The 24,990-nt window shown below is 33.4% G+C and overlaps 1 protein-coding gene across 1 annotated transcript; it reads left to right on the top strand.

Annotated features, from left to right (window-relative positions):
- The first annotated feature begins 247 nt into the window (after positions 1-247).
- LOC149159168 (uncharacterized) lies at positions 248-24,730 on the top strand. The gene is made up of 7 exons (XM_089434216.1): positions 248-719; positions 20,471-21,222; positions 21,436-22,260; positions 22,757-22,893; positions 23,299-24,315; positions 24,481-24,518; positions 24,649-24,730. The coding sequence occupies exons 1-4, from the start codon at positions 248-250 to the stop codon at positions 22,787-22,789; spliced, it is 2,082 nt and encodes a 693-aa protein (XP_089290342.1). The 3' UTR covers positions 22,790-22,893; positions 23,299-24,315; positions 24,481-24,518; positions 24,649-24,730.
- The last annotated feature ends 260 nt before the right edge of the window (positions 24,731-24,990 follow it).

The raw sequence follows: 24,990 nt of genomic DNA, 5'->3' as shown, positions 1-24,990 counted from the left end.
TGAAGGTGGAGCAGTTAAATGTATTCTGGTTATCGAAGATAATATATTCAGTGCCCACTAGGATCACAGGATTAGAGTATGGAAATGTTCTAAGGCTCAACAGGACTCTTCTCTGCATCATAGTCTCCTGTGCACGATACCCACCGTGAAGGACTATTTTCTCAACCTTCTGTCGCCTAAAAGTTATGTCGAGATACGCAGGCACAAGTAGTGCCTTTGGATCCAGTATGTAGATACAATATCTGCAATGGCTGTAGAAAACGGTAATCTATATTCGGCTTCGTGGGACAGGACGGTGAAGGTGTGGAGGCTCTGTGATTTTCGTTGCGTGGACTCGTTTAGAGTGCACGACGACGCCATAAACGCAATGATCATTTCTTCGCGTGGGTTCGTCTACATTGCCTCCGCCGACCGTGCAATCAAAGTCTGGACGAAATACGCCGACCATAAAAAACATTCGCTGGTGACCACCGTGGATAAACATAAATTTGCAGTGAATGGTCTCGTTCTAAGCCCGCACGGTTTGATCCTGTATTCCGGTGGAGGTGATTCTTCCGTTTTCGTGTGGGAGGTCGATAAATTGGTCAACAGACGGAACATATTTGTCATTGGCGAGTTGAAAGGACACAGACAAGCTATGCTATGCTTGGCAACGATCTCTGACATGGTTTGCTATGGATCTGCCGATAAGAGCATTAGAGTTTGGAGAAGAAAAGCGGGTAATTTGCATCGATGCGTAGCGGTTTTGGAAGGCCATCAGTAAATAGTATTACTGCAAGCATTGATGATATGATGAACCGCTACATGATATATACGGGTAGCCTCGATGGGGAAATTCGAGTATGTCATGTATTCCGTGGAGACATGGATGAAATGGATAAATATATCGATGTTCACATTAGATTGGGTGGGTTTGGTTCTTTGGGTTTGTAAAGCGTCTCTCAATTAGCGTATTTGAAGGTTTGTTACGAAATTGTGTGGAGTGAGAGTTTATTGAAGTGTTTCATGTGAGAAGAGGGAAGTTTCTATTATGAAATGTAAATTGTCATTTTCTGCCAAAACACTACTGTAACTGCATCCAATCTTAATCCCTTAGTAACTAGTTCTAGCCAACCCTGTGTGAATGAAGATGCAGGATCTTTCTCAAAAGAAAAAGCAAATGACAATAGTGAGTTGGAATTCAGACGTAATATCAGTGCCTTTCCCCGAAAGACGGGATTGTATATTGTACAATAATTCCTGTCTTTTCAAAATGTCTTTCGGCATTGTATATTGTACAAGTATGCCGGTCTTTTCAAAATAAAAATCAATTATATGCGATTACCATTGCGTACTTATAGTGTGTATATCTGGCATTCGTTTTAAAATGTTAGTTCAGAGCATACAACACACACAACAGATTTATACTCATAGATTTAGACAGCAATAGCAAAGAATAATTTCAAAGACAGACAAATGGAGAAACAACAAAATAACTCAATCAAAAATAGTGAAATAGTAACAAGCTTGGACCTTGGCTTGCCTTCCTTGGCCAGAGAAATTACACATTTATAGAGGTAGAAAAAAGATCTAGAATCTTGCATGAATTTGGCTTCACACTTAACATTCTCTCACTTGAAGCCAAATAAGAGTTATGAATCAAGTCACACCGAGTCCTACCATGTCTCTACATAACTCATGTTTATTTCGTGGTAGAATCTTAGTGAGCATTTCAGCAGGGTTCCTATCTGTATGGATCTTTTCCAAGGATAATTGTTCTTCCAATGGTACCTTAAGTCAATGTGATTGGTTTTTGAATGAAATGTTGGTTTTTTCACCAGGTGAATGGCACTCTGACTATCACAATATAACACATACTTGTCTTGCTTTATTCCTATCTCTCCTAGGAATTGCTGCATCTACAACATCTCTTTACAAGCTACTTTTGCAGCTATGTACTCTACTTTTGTTGTAGATAGGGCTACTATTCTTTGTAGCCTTGACACCCAAGACACTGTTGCACCTGCAAATGTATACAAATAACCTGTAGTGAACTTTCTAGTGTCCATATCTCTAGCCATATCTGCATCCGTAAATCTTTCAAGCACAGTCTCATCATGGCCAAGACATAAACAATAATGACTAGTACCCTTGAGATACCTCAAAATCCTTTTTACTGCTTGCTAATGCTGTTTTCTTGGATTGGCAAGGAACCTACTCACTACTCCCACTGAATATGCAATGTCTGGTTGTGTGCATACCGTGGCATACATTAAGCTGCCAACTGCTGAAGCATAAGGAATTTTTTTCTTCTCTTCTTTCTCCTTGTCATCACTAGGACATAATTTAGTACTTAGCTTGAAGTGGGATGCAAGGGGTGTACCAACTGGCTTGGCATCCTTCATATTAAATTTGTCAAACACCTTCTTGATATATTTTTCTTGTGACATCCACAACCTTTTTTTTTTCCTGTCATGCATAATCTACACGCCTAATATCTGTTGTGTTGGTCCCAAATCCTTCATTGAAAATTTGCTGCCTAAATCTTTCTTCAATCTATGGATCTTATTCTTATCATGCCCAACAATCAACATGTCATCCACATATAACAATAATATGATATACTTTCCTTGATCATACCTCTTGATATAGACATAATGGTCAGCTTCCAATCTCTGAAAACCATGTTCCAACATGAATGAATCAAATTTCTTGTACCATTTTTGAGGTGCCTGTTTCAACCCATAGAGACTCTTCTTCAACCTACAAACAAGGCCTTCTTTGCCTTTTTCTGTGAAGCCTTCTCGTTTCTCCATATAAATTTCTTCCTCCAATTCACCATGAAGGAAAGCAGTTTTTACATCTAACTATTCACATTCTAAGTCTAAAGCAGCAACTAGACCACGAATGACTCTAATGGATGACATTTTAAAAATAGGTGAGAAAATTTCAGTGAAGTCAATACTTTCTTTTTGGGCAAAACCTTTCACCACTAGCCTTGCTTTATACCTCTCCTTCTTTTCGTCAACTTCATGCTTAATCTTGTAAACCCATTTGTTTTGTAGAGCCTTTCTACCTTTTGGGAGGTTTCCCAACTCCCAAGATTTATTTTCCAGCAAAGAGTTCATTTCTTCTTCCATTGCTTTCTTCGATTTTTCACTGTGCTCAACTTTACAGGCTTCTTAAAAATAATTAGGCTCTCCTTCATCAATCAAAAAGATATAGTTTGAAGGAGGATATCTTTGTGAGGGCTTATAAGTCTTAGAAGATCTGTGAACCAACTGTGATGGTGCATTATCAGGTTGAATCTCCTGTAAAGGTTCCTGCAAGATTCCTTCTTTTTGTTGTTCATCATTTTCCACTTGTTGTTTTTCATGCTCCTGAATTTGTTGTTCATTTTCTTGTATTGGTGGTATGTTTTCCTGTTGCTCTTCAAACCTGTCAATAACCTTCTTGACCTCCAACTCACCTACAGTCCTCTATGAAAATTTAAGGTTGTTCATATCAGAGATGGTTATTGAAGTAGATTGAAGTTGTTGCGAGGACAAGTCCTTTTGGATTCAAGGTTGGTACAGGAACATATATTTTTGAGGCCTGAATTTCTTATTGCCTTGTTGGAAGTTAAATTCTCAGGTTAATTGGATGAGGAGTCTTTTTTCCGGATATCACCATTCTTTGTGTGTTGAATCTATTGCAAGCTGCCAAGATTGATTTGAAGTTGTTGCCATAAGTTTATATAAAAGAGAAATTGGTGTCCATCTTTTCCTTGTTGTTTTACTATTTTTTGAGGTTAAAAATGGCTCTAATTGGTGCAAAATTAGAGTTACTGGAAAATCTAGTACTCTCTACTACGGATAATACAGTTGAAATCAGCAAGGATTTTCTCACCGATATTCATAATTGTTTACAAGATGTACATGAAAAGATTGAATTTTTACAGCTTGAATCTCAGCTTCAGCAAGAAGAATTAAAACAGAGGAATCATCATTCTGAACCTGTTTCTGTTTAGAACATTGAGACAACAACCCATCAGCAGCAAGTCAATATTGTTACAGTTCATTTCGATTTAGTACCCAATAAAGTAGCAGTTGTACATGCAGGTGCAGAAATTCAGCCTGCTGTTCTCAAGCCCATCATTAGACCTTGGGAAGAGCTTGTCCACAACAAGCACAGAATTGGTCTTGGATATGAGAAGTACATGTCCTTTCATATTCCAAACTACTCCAAACCCATTCAGTTTTAGAGTGTTGGATTCCTTCATGACAGTTCACCTCCAACTATTACAGATTCTTCCCCCCTTCCACATCAAGAGCAACAACAACAGATTGTGAAATGCCAACACTGTGACCGATTTGGCCATCTGAAATATCACTGTTTTCATCTTCATCCATGTAAACACTGTCATAAAACCAACCATTCTTCAAACAGATGCTTCAGAAACAAACCTCTTGCAAGAACAAAGATTCGTCTTGGATGGATCGCTTCTTGACAATGGGCATCAACAACCAAGATGATATTCTAGTCATATGCCAGAACTTGTTCTAGAGTATTGAACAGTCTTGTAGTTAAGTTTTCTCCATCATCTCACCTTGTATATGACAGGTGGGAAATGATGGTCATCTACAAGCTTCAAAGTCACATCAAGCGAGCCTGAGCCACAACATGCCACACTAGTTTTAGAGTTGTAGCCAAAGACAAATATGCCCCTGATCATGCCTTCAGTTGGTAATACCTTTTCAAAGAATCTAGGACACTTCCTCTAGCAGAAGGCTTCAGCTTTTCACCAGTTTCAGAAGTATTCCAGGAATAGAGTTTGGGACAGATTGTGAAATGCCAACACTGTGACCGAGTTGGCCATCTGAAATATCACTGTTTTTATCTTCATCCATGTAAACACTGTCATAAAACCAACCATTCTTCAAACAGATGCTTCAGAAACAAACCTCTTGCAAGAACAAAGATTCGTCTTGGATGGATCGCTTCTTGGCAATGGGCATCAACAACCAAGATGATATTCTAGTCATATGCCGTACCAATCTAGAATGATGTGAACATGTTAGTTAGTAATTGTTATGTGAGCATTGGCTATATGCCAAACTAAAGTGTCCATTTGATCACAATGTCATTAAAACAAATTACCTCGAAATACTATAATAAATCAACAAGAACTCAACCCTTCCATGCCAACAAATTCACTGCATACCTCCAACCCTTCAACTAGAACAAGTTTGCTTGATTAGTAGGATTTGGAGGGTGACAATTAGCCCTTCAACAAATTCCTCAACCTTAATCTTCTACACAACATCATAAGATTGGATTGAATAGCACAATCCTTCACCACATCACATGGAGTTCAACTCTATGTGGCTTTTTGTAGACCTACAAGTCTCCAAATTGCAATTACAACTTAGAAAAAACTCAACTTCATTGTTATTATATATGTGGGTCTCTGAATTGCATCTAGAACTTAGCAAAACTCAACCCTTAGATCTTGTTAAACTTAACCTTTAAATCTCGTTCTGTGTGAATATAGGAATTTTTAGTTGTGAGCCACACTACCTAAACCCAAATTTATAACAAATTGCAAAGAAATAAATAAAAAAATAATATAAAAGCATTCATAGAAAACAAATTTTCCATGGTAAATACTAACAATAATATGATAATATGGTGTAAAGCAAAATATCATTTAGATTATTATTTAAGAAAAAAATGACAGTCGTCTAAAATGAAACTTAATACAACGCTACAAATAACAACATTACCATATTTCTTGGGATTTATATATTCATACATATAAATCTTGGCAATGTCAGATACATTTCGTCAAGCGGCACCTAACAATTACCAAATATTCACTTTAAGTAAACTTTGGTTTTGGAAAAATTGTTTACCCTTGTTGTGACAACTCCAACCATTCCAAACACCTTTAGCAATCCACGGGTTTCCAAATGCCGTACCGAGATCCGGTCCCACGAAGACAAACAGCCATTGGACTGGCCTCTCATAGTGCCACACCATGAGCCTCACTGAAAATTGAATAAGTCGTGCACGATGCCAGCAATATTTAGTGGTATTAAAGAAGAAAATTGATAACAACAATGAAAGGTATGTATAATGTAACATAATTGATAGAATAGAAGATAAATAAAGTTATGCGTTCAATTGCAATATCAGGAGTCCAAGGCATGTTTAATGTGGTTCTTTGCCGTGCAAAGGAAGTTTAATGGTAGGTTTTTCGTGTTGATTTTTTATGTTTTCTGATTGGAGTTCGATAGATGACCATCAAAACACCGTTATCACGATTTAGTTGAATCTAAACACCGTGTGAATCGGTATAACGATCATTTTACGCTCTTTAGAAAGTTGGGTTGAAGTTAAAATTTAAGAAGGGTTGCAAGTTTTTGGTCGGTTTGTTTGGGAGGTCGGTGGACGAAAGGATCATCAAATTTGAAACTCGAAAACACAAAATATAATACATATATTAGAACTGAAATATCATTATAGGTTCTACAAATAAACATTACCGAGAATTTACTTCTTAAATAATAAATAAATTGTTAAGTATATTTAACGGAAGATTCATTTCCTTCACAATTTTGCAAGTTGCTAAACAAATATAAAATTTCTAACATTTACGACTGCAAGTTGCTCAATAGTTTTGAAATTTTTAACATTCATTAAAGTTTAATTCATGGTCCTTTTTTTTTCAAATGAAATACATGACTTATACTTAGAACTGCCGGCCATATGGTCGAAATCGAATAAATGTCTGAAAAGATGGAGGAAATTTCATCAGATGTTTTTTAATTTTTATGTTCAATTTATGTTACCGTGAATGCCTTTGTGCAAGGCAAATTGACTTGGTACACCTTTTTTTTAATGAGTTGTATGATAGTGGCAGTAATAAAATTGTTTTTTCAAATATTGTGTTATTGATTCATTGATGTATCGAGTTAGATATATTTATTATTGGATTTAACCAAGCTTATTATTTAAAAAAATATATATGGTTTTATTTATTAATAGATAAATAAGGAATGAGTTTATGGTGGAGAAATTACTTTGACAGTTAAAATTAATCAGAATCATGTTTTTATATTGTAAATGGATTCAGCACCATCAAAAACTTCTAGAGCACCTAAAATTCTAAAGTCTAACAAATGTAAGTTGAATTTACAAAAATCCCTACTCAAATTTCCATAACTTTCAGAAAAAAAACAATCTCATTAAACTACGATGATAAATAATACCATTGTTTATGCAACACACATTAATAGATCAATAGTATCGTATATACTGGTTGCAATATATTATCAATTAAATGGTTATAGCACTGAATGCATTGTACGAGGCAAATTGACTTTGTGCATGCTTTTTTTTAAGTTGTGTACGATAGTGACAGTGTCAGAACTGCAGTTAATGATTATAAATTTCTTTGTGTCTTGTTATAGCAGTGAATGCCTTGTACGAGGCAAATTCACTTGGTACATTTTTTTTTATAGTTTAGGGAGGCGGAGGAACTCTCTGAAGGTATCCCAATGCTTCTAGAAGTCCTTCTCCATAGTGATATCTTAACTATCTTGGAGGGAATTTGATTACTTGATTGGAACCCATGGATTACAATTTGATTAAGAGAAAGGGATGAGAAAGCTTCATATTCTTCAATATATTCCACAAGTTAAAATCATATCAAATGATTGCTTTTCTTTTTAATTGATACGACAATCACTCGAGCATTTGCTCGGATTTTGAGACCTTTTTCAATGATTTTTTTTCAATGATGCAATGGAAGGATTTTCTGTTTTATTGCCTAAGAATGCCTTTCTAATGTGAAGAGCCTAGTATTTTCTTGACTCAAGACTAGTCGCATTTGACTTCCTAACATTTCTTTTCATTTCATTTTTGTTGTGTTTATATTGTTATTCTTGAAGTTGGTGATCTACTATGTGTGTAATAGGAAGTATTAACTACTAAGCACTCTCAAAGGTGATATTGATGGATTGCTAACTTTAAATGTTCCTACTTGACACTTTAGTATTACATAATCATGCAAATAAATTATTAATCAATATTAAAGGGAAGATGATTAACATGTAGTGTTTCTTGGATTGTCATATAATTACTGCATTTTTCCCCCAATAATATTTTTGAGTCTGTTTTTTGGTTGTTACATGTGGATGTTCCCTTTGGCTCAGAAAAACCTTGAGGATAAATGTCCATTGCATTGGCATTGGACATCATCAAAGAGGAATTCACCAAAAGTAGTAGAGGACATGGGAGAAATTGGTACAATGAGCGAATAACCGCTAGAGAAACAATGAGGCACCATAATTACTTGTGTGTTTAGATTCACTCAAAATTAACTAGTCACAAAAAGTACCTTTATTTTCCGAATATTTTCATGCATACAAAAATACTAAAACTGTAATTTTAGACTAGTTATTCAAACTAATAATTATCTGTTAGTCCTAATTTATAAATAAATAGTATAATATGATTAATATTATGGGACACAACTATGGGGTCTCACTCTAAGGGGTATTGTGGCAATATATGTACACTTCTCATTATATTAGACAATCATCTCTCATACTGTGATATCCATCCAACCAAATGTACTCTGAGAGGCCATTGTGGGATTAAAATATTTTCTTTCAGTGGAAAAGTGGTGATATATTTCCTTAGGCCTTAGTGTTCTTCTTTCCTAAGGTTTTGACACTAGTCATAACTAGCACCTTCATTCAACCAAGTGAGGTACTCATCTTGGAAACTTGAATCATTTTGTCTCCACAATCCAATATGATGTTGGATCAATCTCATGATCCTAAAAAATAGGTCATAATGATTGTGGGCAAAAGAATATCCAAATTTAACATGACTCTTTTAGACAAAGCAATAAGGATATTTTTTACATTGATCCTTTTTTTCGATTTATTTTCATAAGTTATCTATTGCTTGATATTTTTAACGTGTAACTTAGTTGGTATGATTGTGCCTAACGTTTTGTTGAAGGTTGAATGCTAAGTTCATAATGTGTTATTTTCTATGGTGACGTTTTATTTTCTTTGTTTATACAGGTCATCTAGCCACATAGTGGCAACTATCGAATGTTGAGGTATATGTTGTATAAATATTTTATAGTCTAATTTTTAATATTAAATTATTCATCATATTTCATGTCTTATAATTTGCATTGTATCTTCTTTCATTTTCAGGATAGGAACTCAATATTGATGGTAAGAATAAGCAATTGAAGAAAGAGGAGAACAATAGCACTAGAGTGACAAATGCAAAATGAGAGAGAGAAGAGAATATGTCTAGTGATACCCTTAAAGACAATATCTTGCATAAGTCACAGTCATAGAGACTTATGTTCAAGCCTTCAAAGTTTTTGAATTCATTTGCAATGCTTTGGCAACACAGTGATAATGTTTTGAAACAATGAAACAATCTTTCATGTGTAAATTGTGGTCCAACTGATATTAAGTTGGAAACTCATATTGTAATACTCGATATTTTATGTAATAAAATTTATATGGTTGAAATTATTGTTATTTTCACTTGATATTATTTATTCTTGTAATTAACATATGTCTTTTTGCGTTATCATATTAGATAAACATGCACATTGTATGGAATTTTTTTAAAATTTAGTCCAAAATCATACTAATTAATTTATGTTGATTAATAATGAACACATAAAATCAATCTAAAACTACTAAATTAGTATTTTATATTAATTAATTATGAACACAAATAAAATGAATATATGACTAAATTAGTGATTTACAATGATTATGAATAAAATTAAATGAAATGAATAGCAACTACTAAATCAGTCATTTATATAATGAATATGAAAATACCAAAAAAAGATAAATGACTACTGCAAATGATAAATTTTTTATTAAAATGATGACTAAATTTTAATATATACGACTATTAGTACCTACTTTACAGTATCTTATAACATGACTAAAGTTTGGTCATATTTCTTTGGTCATTGTTTTCTTTCAAATGATGACTAAAATTTTCATATATATGACTATTAGTAGATAATTTGCAGTATCTTATAACATGACCAACATTTTGGTCATATTTATTTGGGCATTAATTGGTTTCCTCGACGATTCATATAGTAATAGACTGTGTTGTATATTTGGTCATTAATTTTGCAATTAATGACTAAACCATTGAAAAGTTAATGACCAGATTTATGACTAAATATACTACTAAATTGTAAAATCGACAAAACCAGTTAATGACTACGCTAAAAATGACTAAAAGTTGGTCGCATTGTAAGATACTGTAAATTAACTACTATTGGTCACCGACTGAAAAATGGTCATTTATATGAAAATTTTAGTTGTTTTTTTAGTAACTAATTTGTCATTTTGTACTAGTGTTTCATTTTCCTATGTAAGGCCCTTGTTTATATTTTTTACCATGTTTTAGGCCCTAGAGTGATCCTTATTTGCAAAATCCAATTAATAGCAAACATATCCCATTCAAAGTTGAAAATCATGTAGAGAGGTCCTATGTGGTGTTTGAATGTATCTTCCACCATGTTTGAGCCTAACAATATTTTTAAAATTTTGAAGGCCTTATTATACTTGTTGATGTAACATACTAAATAGATTATGTGATTTATTGAGGCTACTAGGTGATTCTTGAAACCCCAAAAATTATACTATTTTTCTTTGATACCACTCTCTTATATATCCAACCACCACAATGTTATGCTTTAAGTGGTGGGGTGCTCCAAGTTCCTCTCACAAACTTTTAACTATTCTCTAATACCACTTTTTAATGTATCTAGTATCCATGCTACACCCACTACACTTTGATTTTAACTTTGATACAAATATGGTATGTACATAAAAATGTACTTAGGCTAATAGTTATGTTTGTACTCATGTAGTTACTAATGATTAATTTATTGAATTTTTACCCTTTCAGGTAATGAAAAGACATTTATGATGGAGGCTTTGCCACTAAGATCTTAAGACGAAATGCTTAATTTGATGAACAAATCATTTTGTATAGAAAAAGGGTTTCGCTTATGGATTAGTTTCTTTGAGATATATGGTTGCAAACTATGTGATCTCCTTAGTGACAGGAGGTATGTATATGAACATACATGTATGCAAATTGACTTCAAGTATAACCATAACTACAAATATTGATTCTATATTTTAGGTGCTACATTCTTATGGGTATCTACAAGACCTTGTAGCATCTATATGAGAATATACTAGTAGGCTTTCCAACTTGAAGAGATATGTATGGTGATCTTTTTTTCTTGAAGTTTGTCATCTTGTAGAAGGGTTTTTGTTTAGATTCAATGATTTTTTTGTAATAAAAATGAGATAATAATAGTGTTTAGGGAGGGATCTCTTAATTCCAAACACTATGGGGTGAGACAAACATTAGAAAATTTGCCATGTATTAGTTGTGAATTCAGTCCAATGTGAAAAATATTTTATGTGTAACTGTTCATTCTGTAAAATTTTAAAGATAACAAATACGAAGTTACAATTTCACACTCCAATTCTTGTGTCTTCAGTTTTTTTGAAAAGTATTTCCATAGACATCCTAAGAAATTTACCAGAAAGGAGTTGAGAAAATGATATGTATTTTAGTACCATGTACAATTCTTCTCTTTTTTCCAAAATTCCTCATGTAGTAACATATGGTACATTTTGGGTAAGTGATTTATATCATTTTTTATTAAGATAACATAGTTTTTGAAAAGTGTGCTAGCTCAATGGAAGAACACTTTCTTTGCAAGTAAGAGGTTAGTGGTTTTGATTCCATCCTGCCCTAACATGAATTAATTATTGAAAGAAAAAATGTATTCACATTCTATATTTATTTATAAAGAGAATTTTTATTATCCCTAGAGAGACAAGAACTAGGATTAAAGACATATTGTCTCTATAGAGACAATATCTGAGATTAAAGGAATATTATATCTATAGAGACAATACATATTTAATTGTAGATATAGTATAACTTGTAGCTTAAGAAACAACAATACTTGTGTTCTATATTGTTTTTATAAAGACAATGATTTGAGACACTCACAATATTTAAGACAATTTACAAGTTTTTCTTTGTCTCAAGCTAAAACAAGTTACTCAAAATTTGTCCTAAATTTGGACTAATTATAAGCATATGATTATTTTAGTAACTTCGTAGAAAATATGGAATTATTTGTATTATTTACTATGTTATAGTTATCAATATGGTAATTTGGACAAAAGTTTCAAGTCTATATTATTGCCATTCTTTACTTATGGCAAGTTAATAATCATAATACTGTAAATTTTGATTATTTAAATTGATATCATCACTTAACTAGTTTATTATTATTTTTATTATTATTGTTAGAATAATAATTTAATATACCAAGTTAATTATTATTGTTGTTATGTTAATTAATTATTATTAATATATGCAATTTTATTAAATGATTAGCTAATACCAAATTACGTTGATTGGTTGAATTGGTTAACGTGTGTATCATTTTTAAAATGAACATTTAAGAATAAATAGCATCATATTTTATTAAGTAAATATATTAGCAGAATTATATAAAATGAACATCAAAGCACACACTTAGTTTACTTCATAATATTTCTCAAATTGATCAAATAATTGCTTGGGGTTTTGTAAATATATTTTTTCTTCTTCTATTTGTAAAATTTAATTTAAAATTTGTTCACATAGTTGTTTTTGGTCTTGTGGCTACAATACCACATGAGTGAAGCCTCTACCCTGAATCAAAGGGTCTTATGAGTTGGCCAGAGTTTTCTCCCTTGTCAAAAATAGTATTAATAATAATTTAATCTTATTTAGTTAATTATTATTTAACTTATATCAGATAAAATTATTATTTGATACTGTTAATAAATTATGGTATAATTTTCCGCAATAATGATAAGATAAATTATAAAAATAGAATGTCAATAGAAATAAAATGAAGAGGATGTTATATAAACTATCTAATTTATACAAATATATCTTCGAAATTTACTTAAAATAGTTCTTACACTATGACCTAATCTTAACATAGCCCACACGTCATTGCATATTAACATAACATGACCTAAATCGCCATGCTCTCGCCACTCTGGTAGCCAATTTACTGCATCCTATTTGCATGAAAGGAGGTGTTTGTATACATCCCGGTTATGTGAGATCTGAAAGAAGCACATCCGAGATGGATATTCCACCTGACTCTGCGCTTTTGAGTCAGGAAATGGTCTATAAGTTCTTCAAATTGTTTGAAGAACTTAGTTATGATTTGAAATAATAATTTCTTAACTAATAATAATACCAGCGGGTATCCTAGCCACCAGAGATCATTCAATCACCAACGCAATGGGACCTGCTGCTCCACTTATGAAGGACTTGAGGTTTCCACGTATGTTGGTGGCCCTTGTTGATAAAGACATTATCAATGACACACAGGTGGAGCATTGCAAATCCATGAAAAGCGCAAGTCATGAAGTGGAGCAATATATCTCTGAGAAAATTGGCCACTATTTCCATCTCAACAAGACTGCCATCAAATATGATCCCAACACTCCTGAGGAAACCTCTAAAGTTTTTTTCATTAAAATGATTCATTTGAGGTTTATTACATAACATGTTATATCTTTTGGTCACTTTTCTTTTACAGTTCCTCACATTCTCGGTCATTTAAGTTGTGCTATGAAGTGTAGATTTAGATTTTCTACTTACCTGCAAGTTTAGTTTTTCTAGTGTGGATTTAGGATTTCTGTTAATATGCAATGATGTGTGCGCTATGTTAAGATCAGGTCATAGTGTAAGAACTATTTTAAATAATTTTCTAAGATATATTTGTATAAATTAGATAGTTTATATAAAATCCTCTTGATTTTATATCTATTGACATTCTATTTTTATAGTTTATCTTATCATTATTGTGGAAAATTGTACCATAATTTATTAAGAGTATCAAATACTGTTAATTTTATTTGATGTAAGTTAAATAATAATTAATTAAATAAGATTAAACTATTATTAATACTATTTTTAACATGGAGAAAACTCTAGCCAACTCATAAGACCCTTTGATTCAAGGTCGAGGCTTCGCTCGTGTGGTGTTGTAGCCACAAGACCAAAAAAATTATGCGATAAAATTTTAAATTAAATTTTACAAATAGAAGAAGAAATAATATATTGACAAAACCCAAGCAGTTATTTGAATAATTTCAGACATATTATGAAGTAAGATAAGTGTGCGATTTGATGTTTATTTTATATAATTCTGCTAATATATTTACTTAATAAAATATGATGTTAATTATTTTTAAATGTGTATTTTAAAAATGATACGCAAGTTAACCAATCAACATAATTTGGTATTGGCTAATCGTTTAATAAAATTGAATATATTAATAATAATTAATTAATATAAAAACAATAATAATTAACATGGAATATTATTATTATTATTCTAATAATAATAATAATAATAAAGAAGTAGTTAAGTGATGATATCAATTTAAATAATCAAAATTTACAGTATTATGATTATTAACTTGCTACAAGGAAAGAATGGCAATAATATAAACTTGAAACTTTTGTCCAAATTACCATATTGATAATTATAACACTGTAAATAATAAAAATAATTTGGTACTTTCTATAGAGTTACTAAATTAAGCATATGCTTATAATTACTCCACTACTACCTATAGGGGGCTTTAAGACAAATTTTGATTAAATTGTTTTAACTTGAGACAAAGAAAAACTTGTAAACTGTCTTAAATATTGTGAGTGTCTCAAATCATTATCTCTATAAAAACAATATAGAACCCAAGTATTATTGTTTCTTAAGCTACAATTTATACCATATCTACAATTAAATACATATTATCTTTGTAGAGATAATATATCTTTAATCCCAGATATTATTTCTATAAAGTCAATATGTCTTTAATCCTTGTTGTTGTCTCTCTAGGGATAATAAAAATTCTCTTTAGAAATAAATACAGATTGTGAATACTTTTGTTCTTTAAATAATTAATTCATGTTAGGGCTGGATGGAATCAAACCACCAGCCTCTTACTTTCAAAGAAAGTGCTCTTCCATTGAGCTAGCATGCTTTTAAAAAACTATGTTATCTTGATAAAAAATGATATAAACCAATTACCCAAAATGTACCATATGTTACTACATGAGGAATTTCAGACAAAAGAGAAAAATTGTGCATGGTACTAAAATACATATCACTTCCCCAACTCCTTTCTGGTAAATTTCTTAGGAATTCTATGGAAATACTTTTCCAAAAAAATGAAAGCACAAGAATTTGAGTTTGAAATGCTAACTTCCTATTTGTTATCTTTAAAATTTTACAAAATGAACAATTACACATAAAATATTTTTCACATTGGACTGAATTTACAACCAATACATGGGAAATTTTCTAATGTTTTTCTCACTCCCAATTGTTTGGAATTAAGAGATCCCTCCCTAAACACTATTATTAGCTCATTTTTATTACAAAAACATCATTGAATCTAAACAAAAACCCTTCTTCAAGATGACAAAATTCAAGAAAAAAGGACCTCATACATATCTCTTCAAGTTGGAAAGCCTTCTAATATATTCTCATATATATGCTATAAGGTCTTGTAGAGACCCATAAGGATGGAGAACCTAAAATATAGAATCCATATTTGTAGTTATGGTTATACTTGAAGTCAATTTTCATACATGTATGTTCATATACATACCTCCTTTCACTAAGGATATCACATAGTTTACAACCATATTTCTCAAAAAAACTAATCCATAAGCGAAACCATTTTTCTATGCAAAATACTTTGTTCATCAAATTAGTAATTTCCTCTTAAGATCTTAGTGGCAAAGCCTCCATCATAAAATTGTCTTTGCATTACCTAAAAGGGTAAAAATTCAATAAATTAACCATTAGTAACTACATGAGTACAAACATAACTATTAGTCTAAGTACATGTTTATGTACATACCATATTTGTATCAAAATTAAAATCAAAGTGTAGTGGGTGTAGTATGTATACTAGATACATTAAAAAGTGGTATTAGAGAATAGTTATAAGTTTGTGAGAGGAACTTGGAGCACCCCACCACCTAAAACATGCCATTGGGGTGGTTGGATATATAAGAGAGCGGTATCAAAGCAAAAAATAGTATAATTTTTGTGGTTTCAAGAAGCACCTAGTAGCCTCAATAAATGACAACCTATTGAGTATGTTACATCAACAAGTATAATAAGGCCTTTCGAATTTTAAGAATATTGTTAGGCTCAAACATGGTGGAAGATACATTGAAACACCACATAGGACCTCTCTACATGATTTTCAACTTTGAATGGGATATGGTTGCTATTAATTGGATTTTGGAAATAAAGATCACTCTAGGGCGTAAACCATGGTAAAAAAGAGAAACAAGGGCCTTACATAGGAAAATGAACCCTCTAGGTCCTAAGCATTGTGAATAAGGCATCCCACCATGAATAATACCCTTTCTGTGGGGTCTTTGATCCCCAAATGGTATTCTAGGTACTATTAGGTGGTTTTGCATAAAAAAGATGGGCTTAGGGACATTGAGTGTTCCTAAGAGAGGAAAATAATCTTCATGATAGATATTTTCTTTGCATACATGTAAAGGTGAGGGAGTTTTTGCATGATATGAATTTGTGTACTAAAAAGACATATGCATTGTTATTAGCTAGCTTAAATCCATATTAAATTTGAATATTAAAAATTGAAAAGGATAAAATATCTAGATGTGTAAGTTTTTTATCATTTACTTCCATGCTATGGATTAATTCCTTGATATTAAAATATTTACACACTAACAACTTTGATACCTCTAAATGCTTGAAAGATTTGGTTTTAAGATGGATCTTAGATGATTTTTTTTTTAAATGTTGTCACATACATATGTTTGTATGTAGTTATTGATTTATTTAATTTAATTTAATTTAATATTGTTTAAGATTGAGTTGAGTTGTATTTTTTTAATGCAATAATATGTTCATTGGTTTGTTCTTCACAACTTCTATTCATACTACATTGTAAATGTATGAAATGTTTTGCATAATATGAAATTATATTGTTATTAACTAGCTCATATTCATCTCAAACTTGAATCTATCGAGCACCTAAAGAGATCAATTTTTTAAAATGTAATTTTTTTATCATTTAATTCCATGTTATGTATTAATTCCTTTATATTAATAAAATTTACACACTAACAAACTCTATACCTCTAAATGCTTGATATATCTAGGTTTAAGATGTATGAATATTGGTTTAATATTTTTTAGATGTTGTCACATACATATCTATTTATGCATGTGATTTATTTATTTTTTTAATTTCATTTAGTGCCATCTAAAATGTAATTGACTTATATATATTAAAAATTTTAATGTAGCATTATATTCATTGCTCTGTTCATAACAAATTTTGCATGATATAAACTTATATTATTATTAACTAGTGTCGATCCATCTTAAAATTGAATCTATCAATTATTTAAGGGATCAAATTTCTTTAGATGTTCTCTCTCAGCAAAACACACTACATAATATAATTTTAAGATGGGATTAATTTGTATTTTTCTAATTTTTTAATGTTGCAATATATTCATTAATTGTTTCCTCACATGTATTTTGCTATTCTTGATGTACTAATGGGTGCACACTATTAATACTTGTAAGTTTATGTAAATTAAAAAATAAATGATGGAAATATTTTTTCTTTAATGTGTTAGAAGAATTAATTAGTTTGATATATTTTTATTTATTTATTTTTGTTTCTTTTTATTTTTTAAAAATGATTTCATTATTTTGATAAATTTTAAAGTATAATTTTTCTTATTTTTTAATATTATCTCTCATTTCTTAAATTTTATCTATTTTATTCTTTCACTTTCTTGATTTTATACTTTTATTATTTTATAATTTTGTTAGTTTTTTTTCTACTTCTTCTTTAGTATTAAAAGCTCTTTGAGCTTTTTAAGGATGGAATTATATAATTCATTAATATCGTGCATGATTAGTTTCTTTGGAATTTTAAATTCATTTCAAGCTTGGTGATCTCATTAATATCATATAATATATAATTAGACGAGAAAGATGAATGTAGTTTATTAACATCATTTAATATATAATTAGACAAGAAACTCTATTTCGCCTTCAAAATGGACAATGGAACGAATATAATAAAAAACCCTTTCATGTAAGTTTTACTATATAGAGATGATTAATAATTTGAAATAACTCTGCTTGAACGAAGAATTCATAAAAGTAAAATATCATACACAAAATGTGTGTATTATAATCATACTTCGGCAAAGTGCCAAAGTATACCATAAAACGATAAAGTGATGCGAGAAACACTTACTATTACAAATTAAATCCCTTGTTCCAAATAAAGTTGAATTTTATTAATGGAAGGAATGTTTGGAAAATTAACTCCAATGAATCACATTGGACCCTTCAATAATAACAGATATAAGATACAAGTTCTGCAAAACGAATTTGAATGTACACTCCACTGCTTGTAGAAGCATCAGAAAAATTACCGAATTTGGTAGCTAATGACTGAGCGAAGAGGCTCGAGATGGAATTACCGAATTTGGTAGCTAATGACTGAGCGAAGAGGCTCGAGATGGAGTTGAAGTGGGAGGAATTGTTATATCTCCAAAACCAATTGTCGTAGGAGCAACAACAAATGATGTAACCTCACTTATCATCCCACGGTCTCCGGTTCTGTGAGCCTCGCACAGGTGTGGCAAGTAGACACCATAAATTGCATATCTATATGAATCAATTATGGGCTAAATTCAGGCATAAAATCCATACATATATTCATGGTTACAGGTATGTGTCATGTAGGATATCCAATAAGTATAATATTTTACCTCGGCTACAATATAGGGTAATAATGAAGAGTAATAAGTACCTTCTCCAGCCACAAGATTGAAGTAGAGGTTGATAATGTTGACAGAGTTGTTGTAGCAACCGGGGAAGCATAAATTCTTTGGGAAGCCACCTGCTAGAGAATCCATCCACCACCTACTGCCATCCTCTCCATCCTTTGCGCGTTCAAGCATTCACCCAAAGCGAGCATGGGCGGGCATGGAGCATGCTCAAATTTCAAATTTTGAATTTCACATAAAGATTATGCCGCAGGCTCGCTTTAATTGAGTTGGCCTGGAAGAACATTGGCAACGACTTTTGTTCGTTGTCAGACCTCTGGAGATGTAAACTCGTAGGGAAAAGTGAGTTTCTAGGAAGTAATTATTGTCATATTATTTATGATCATCATCCATGGCAACGTTCATCTAGTTGCAAAAAGTCACTAAGCCAATAATTGGACTTAATGCATTCTCTTAAGATCATGTATAATGGGTCAGCTAGCCAATGACCCATCCATACAACATACCAATGGCGCATCCATCATTTGGATGAATGAAGAATTTTCGGCTACTTCCGAACACCGTAGGAATGAGCCTCGACATGCCCATAGCAATCCATCGAGCCGCCCCTGTCTGTGTTGTTGATTTCCAATGCGGACTATCATATAATGATGTACGCATACTTAATGCATCATTTGAGAACTAAAAATGAAAAACCCCTCCCAAAAGAGAAAGACATTTGAATTTCAAATTTGGGAATCGATGAATGAGTTTCATCCATGTAGTTTCAGGTTTGTGAGGGAAAATATTAATTGTTCGGGTATCAAGCGACCTCAACCGTGACTAGCGTTGTTAATGGTTAACGCACACAATGAATTATCTGTGTTCCCCTTTCTAAATGATCCAACCAGCAGGGAAGTTTAGGGACCAATGTCGACACTTGGACGTTGTTAACGGTTATGGTGGCATTTTTATCAATTTGATCTTTGCAAGAATAGGTGAGTAATGTCACCTTAACTCTAGTCTCTGATCAACTAATTTAAATCTACAAGGTGTAAAAACCCTCTTCCGTGCCTAATTAAAATTAATGGATCACATCATTCATGGAATTTTTATATCTAATATGTTGTGCCTTCAGCCAATGGTTACAGGAGCTGAAATCGGGTTCATCCTGAGTTTGAAGTTCGGAAGGTGCCATTATTGATTGTTTTAAATTTTCCATATATGAATGATTTGTTTCTTTAGATAGTATAAATTCTTATTCCTCATATCTCTGTATTGCTGGTCGTTTTGTTTTAGGTAATGGTTGGAGAACGAAAAGTGTCCACAATTTGTAAATTGTATACCGGGTGGAGTACCTGCCGCAGATTAATGGCATTGTGATTTTTTCTTTGGTTTTAATTCCGGGCTCAACATATCTGTGTGACAACTTCTACATGATGTCGAAACGCTTATGTGTATCCATGTTGTCGGTATGTGTCCTAGTGTCTCGGCCCCAAATCCCCATGCTATAATTAGGCCGATAGGCCTTCCTTTGAAACAGACTTTCGTCGTCCCTTTGTTCCTCGTGCTGACACGTGGAGAGTTCTGCAATCGTGTTATTTGCTGACACGTGGAGAGTTCTTTACCGGCCGTTACAAGTCGCAGCATTATGCTTATTCCCTTGCGCGGGTACCTTCATTTGCCAATGCCCGTTTCTGGTTAAATGCGGTGCCTCGAGCGCATAAGTTCGTGAGTGCGAGACGTCGCGAGATCAAAATTGCTTACGGGATGGCACCTTCAAAGGGCGGTGGTGCTAAGGTCGGATCCCCCGAAGAACAAGAAGACACAGAAGAGGTCTCGGCTTCGGCATCGGCTTCAAAGGGTGGTGATGCTGAGATCGATTCCCCGGCAGAGCAACAAAAACCAGAGCTGGTCTCAGATACGAAATTGGCTTCAAAGAATGGTGATGTTGAGTTCAAATTTTCCGCAGAAGAACAAAACCCAGAGGTGGTCTCAGCTATGCAATCGGCTTCAAAGGGGACTGATTCTGAGATCGAATCCTCTGGAGAACAACAACATCCAGCGGTAGAGTCGGCTGTGCCATCGGATTCAAAGAGTGTTGACGTGGAGATCAAACCCTCTCGACAACAGCCAGAAGTGGCCTCGGCTATGCAATCAGATTCAAATATTGGTAATATTGAGATTAAATCCTTTGCAGAAAAACAACACCCAGAGGTGGTCTTGGCTATTCAATCGGATTCAAAGATTACTGATTTTGGGATCGAATCCCCTGGAGAACAGCAACACCCAGAGGTGGTCTTGGCTATTGAATCGGTTTCAAAGAGTACTGATTTTGGGATGCAATCCCCCAGAGAACAGCAACACCTAGAGGTGGTCTCGGCTATGCAATCGGCTACCAAGAGTAAACCCTCTGCAGAACAACAACAAGCAGAAGTGATCTTGGCTATGCAATCGGTTTCAAAGAGTGGTGACGATGAGATCAAATCCTCCATACAACACCCAGAGGTGGTCTCGGCTATGCAATCGGCTACCAAGAGTCGCGATACTGAGATTAAACCCTCTGCAGAACAACAACAAGCAGAAGTGATCTTGGCTATGCAATCGGTTTCAAAGAGTGGTGACGATGAGATCAAATCCTCCATACGACACCCAGAGGTGATCTCGGCTGTGCAATTAGATCCAAAGAGTGGTGATAGTGAGATTAAACCCTCCTCGGAACAACAACCAGAGGTGATCTCGGCTATGCAATCGGATTCAAAGAGTGGTGAAGCTGAGATCAAATCCTCCGAGAAACACCCAGTGGTGGTCTCAGCTGTGCAATTGGATCCAAAGAATGGTAATATTGAGATTAAATCCTCCACAGAAAAACAACATCCAGAGGCAGTCTTGGATAAACAGTCGGCTTCCAAGAGTGCTGATCCTGAGATCGATTCCTCCGGAGAACAACAATACCCAGAGATGGTCTCAGTTACGCAATTGGATTCAAAGAGTAGCGATACTGAAATTAAATCGTTTGCAGATAAACAACAACCAGATGTGGTCTCGCCTATGCAATTCGATTCAAAGAGTGGTGATTCTGAGATCGAATTCCCTGGAGAACAACAGCACACACAGAGGGCCTCGGTTCTGCAATCGGATTCAAAGAGTGGTGATACTGAGATCAAATCCTCTGCAGAAGAACAACACCCAGAGGTGCTCTCGGCTATGCCCGTGGTGACGGAATTCTTTGTGGCAATAAACAAGAAGGACGTGAGTGCCTTGTCTGATATCATTTCAGACAAGTGCATATTCCACGACCTGAGTTTTCCAAAAGCTTTCGAGGGGAAACAGGTAAGTACCATTCTCGGCCAGAGCCAATTCTAACAGGACTGGAATGGTTATTATAAATTAGGAGACTACACATATTTGTGGCAGATGTTATTTAATTTGAAAGGTTAAATTAATTGTGTGGACACAGATGAGTTACCCTTTTTAATCAGTACAAAACAACCAAAAGGCATTGATATTAGCAAAAGAAACCAACTACAGATGGGGAGATCCCAGTTAGATGGTCTCTTATGCATAACATTTTGTTATATTGATAGATACCCATAATAAATCCTGATTTAAAGCTCTTAAGTCCTCCTTTCTCTCTTATAAGTGAATCTATCCTGATTCTATGCTGATTTTCTTGTAATAAGTATACTCTAATTTCATTTTTCCTGTCTAGAATAAATCTCATATTCTACTTTCAATATTCAGGGTTAAGCTGGATTTATGCAAACTGTATGTGTGCAATTTATGCTTCTTGAAATCTGATATATTTTGATTTGTACTTTTGTTATAGCTGCTGTTGCATGGGGTGCAGGGGAGCTTCTGAAGATTGAAGAAGTGGAAGTGGTTCCTCCACAGGCAATGGAAGTGAGAATCAAAGTGCATTATACTGCCTTGTGTCATACAGACCTTTATTTCTGGGAAGCAAAGGTATGCTATGAATAATTATAATTAAACATCAAGTTTCTGGGAAGAAAACGTATGCTATGAATGCATTGGGTCAGGCTGTTTTCTTTTGTGAAAACAATAAATTGAAGTTTATTGGACACAAAATTATGCACCAGCATACATTTTTGTATGCGCACCTCCTAATTTGTGCGGCTACAATTATAACATGCATACATTTGTTCACTTATCAGAATGAATTGTGTTGTAAGAATATTTTCAATGACCTTGTTGTGAATGAATGTGGTACATGCTAAAAACAAGAAGAGTATGTTGCTGATGCTTCTGCTGGTGATTGATGGTTTTATCATTTAAACATTCTAGGTCTATGTTCTGTCCTATTCACTTTCTTGCTAACAAATATATCTTTCGGGCTATGTAATTGTGCAGCAACAGGACGGGATGGGGATTTCAGAAAATGAGTTCAATTTAGATGGGGTATCGACTGGATAATGTTCATGTCACTTGGTTGAAATGGTGGATTTGCTCTACAAAACTGTAGGCAACTGGAATTATCCAGCACTAAATAGCTGGCTTGCAACGGGTTGTACGTGCTGTTTTCATAGATTCATTTAAAAGAAATAACAGTAATTTACAAAGTCAGGAACATGCCTGAGAAAACCATATTAGATGAAAATATAGCACAACAGCTGACCTTTGATTGCAATGGTGCCAATCTTGTAAAATTAGGGTTTACCCTATCCTTAGAGCACAATCCTGTACAATCTGAGTTTACCCTATTCTTAGAGCACAGGTGAACTAATTAACGCCTGTCTTCTTGTAATAAGGCAATTTGGAGCATGACCCAAGTCATCAAGATCGTTTTGCTACTTTATCTTGATTATTCAGGATACCTAGAGGAATGGATGCATCTATGTTAACCTCTATTAACTTTGAACTAGCATTGTGTTGATCAGCCTTTTACAGTTTCTTCATAGTTGAAAACTACAATGAACATATATTGTCCTGCTCATTTCAGGTACCACAACCAGGATATGACAAGTTTGAGTATATCATTGATATCATTAGAGACAGGTAAAATCATAAGCAATACAGGAAGAGTTTCCATCAATAACGGAACTTGTCAATGGTCTGATGCAATTTTTGTAACTACAAGACTCGAGCAAGATGCAAAAACTGGGAATTATCATGAAAAAATGTACAACCTTGTTGTATCAACAGTACTGCCTATTTCTCATCTTTTACATACATTTTAATTCTTTTTAAATAATTGAATATTTACCATTATATTGACTTGAACACAAAAACATTAAAGCAATTCTGATTTGTTTTTCTTTTGTTTAAATATAATTTCTGCAACTTGTCAGGGCTCTTCTCGATTTGGTTTCCTTGGTGAAACAACCATCTCTGCCCCTTAAAAGCCCTATCACTGGTACTATTTTACATGTAAGGCATCCGGGGGTATACCTAATGCTTTTCTCTCATCAGAGTTTTAACAATAGCTATTTGTTGCTGTTTTATATTTTAATGAAAGTAAAAAAAGTTAAAAGAAAATTTTGAATTCAGCTATCTATACAAAATAAATAGTCTTATTACCTTGTTTGTTGGTAGGTTAGGAATCAGCGGATCAGCAAAAAAAATGGATGCAGGTAAAGATTTGATCTGTAGTTTGGTTGATATGGACCTGAAATACAAATAATTTTTTTCTCCGATAATCATCTGGCAAAACTGCTTCCTTTAAAGAGCTCTAGATACTTTCTTTTCTGACTGATTACACAGAGATTTTGAGCAAGAAAAGGATGTCTTGGAAAGAGAGCATCATAACATGAATAATGAAGCTGCTGCTATGACCCTGATGAAAGTGCTATATTTTCTGAAGCGACAACAAATGGCCATGGCAGCGAAGTAAGACCTCTAGGCTGATACAAATGGTTCCTATGTAAACATTCATACTCTATCATAAAATTGTATGTTGGAAGTTTGTGATGGCCAATAATGCTTTTGAATGATACTCTATAAAATGGTAAACATCAATAAGAAAGGTGCTAGTAGTTAGTTTGGATAATCTGGAAAAATTATGCGATAAGCTTTTTTACATCCTACACTGGCACTTGTGCATTC

This window comes from Pinus tabuliformis, chromosome 5_2 (genome assembly GCF_031772625.1).
Source record: "Pinus tabuliformis cultivar Carrire ecotype Pingquan chromosome 5_2, CPIR1, whole genome shotgun sequence".
NCBI classification, from domain to species: domain Eukaryota; kingdom Viridiplantae; phylum Streptophyta; class Pinopsida; order Pinales; family Pinaceae; genus Pinus; species Pinus tabuliformis.
This window is presented reverse-complemented; position numbering and strand designations above follow the sequence as displayed.

Coding starts and splice junctions, on each gene's coding strand:
- LOC149159168 (XM_089434216.1), top strand. CDS start 248: ATGGCTGTAGAAAACGGTAATCTATATTCGGCTTCGTGGGACAGGACG. Junction 720..20,470: donor AGTTTGGAGAAGAAAAGCGG/GTAATTTGCATC, acceptor CCTTTGAAACAG/ACTTTCGTCGTCCCTTTGTT. Junction 22,261..22,756: donor AAGCTTTCGAGGGGAAACAG/GTAAGTACCATT, acceptor CTTTTGTTATAG/CTGCTGTTGCATGGGGTGCA.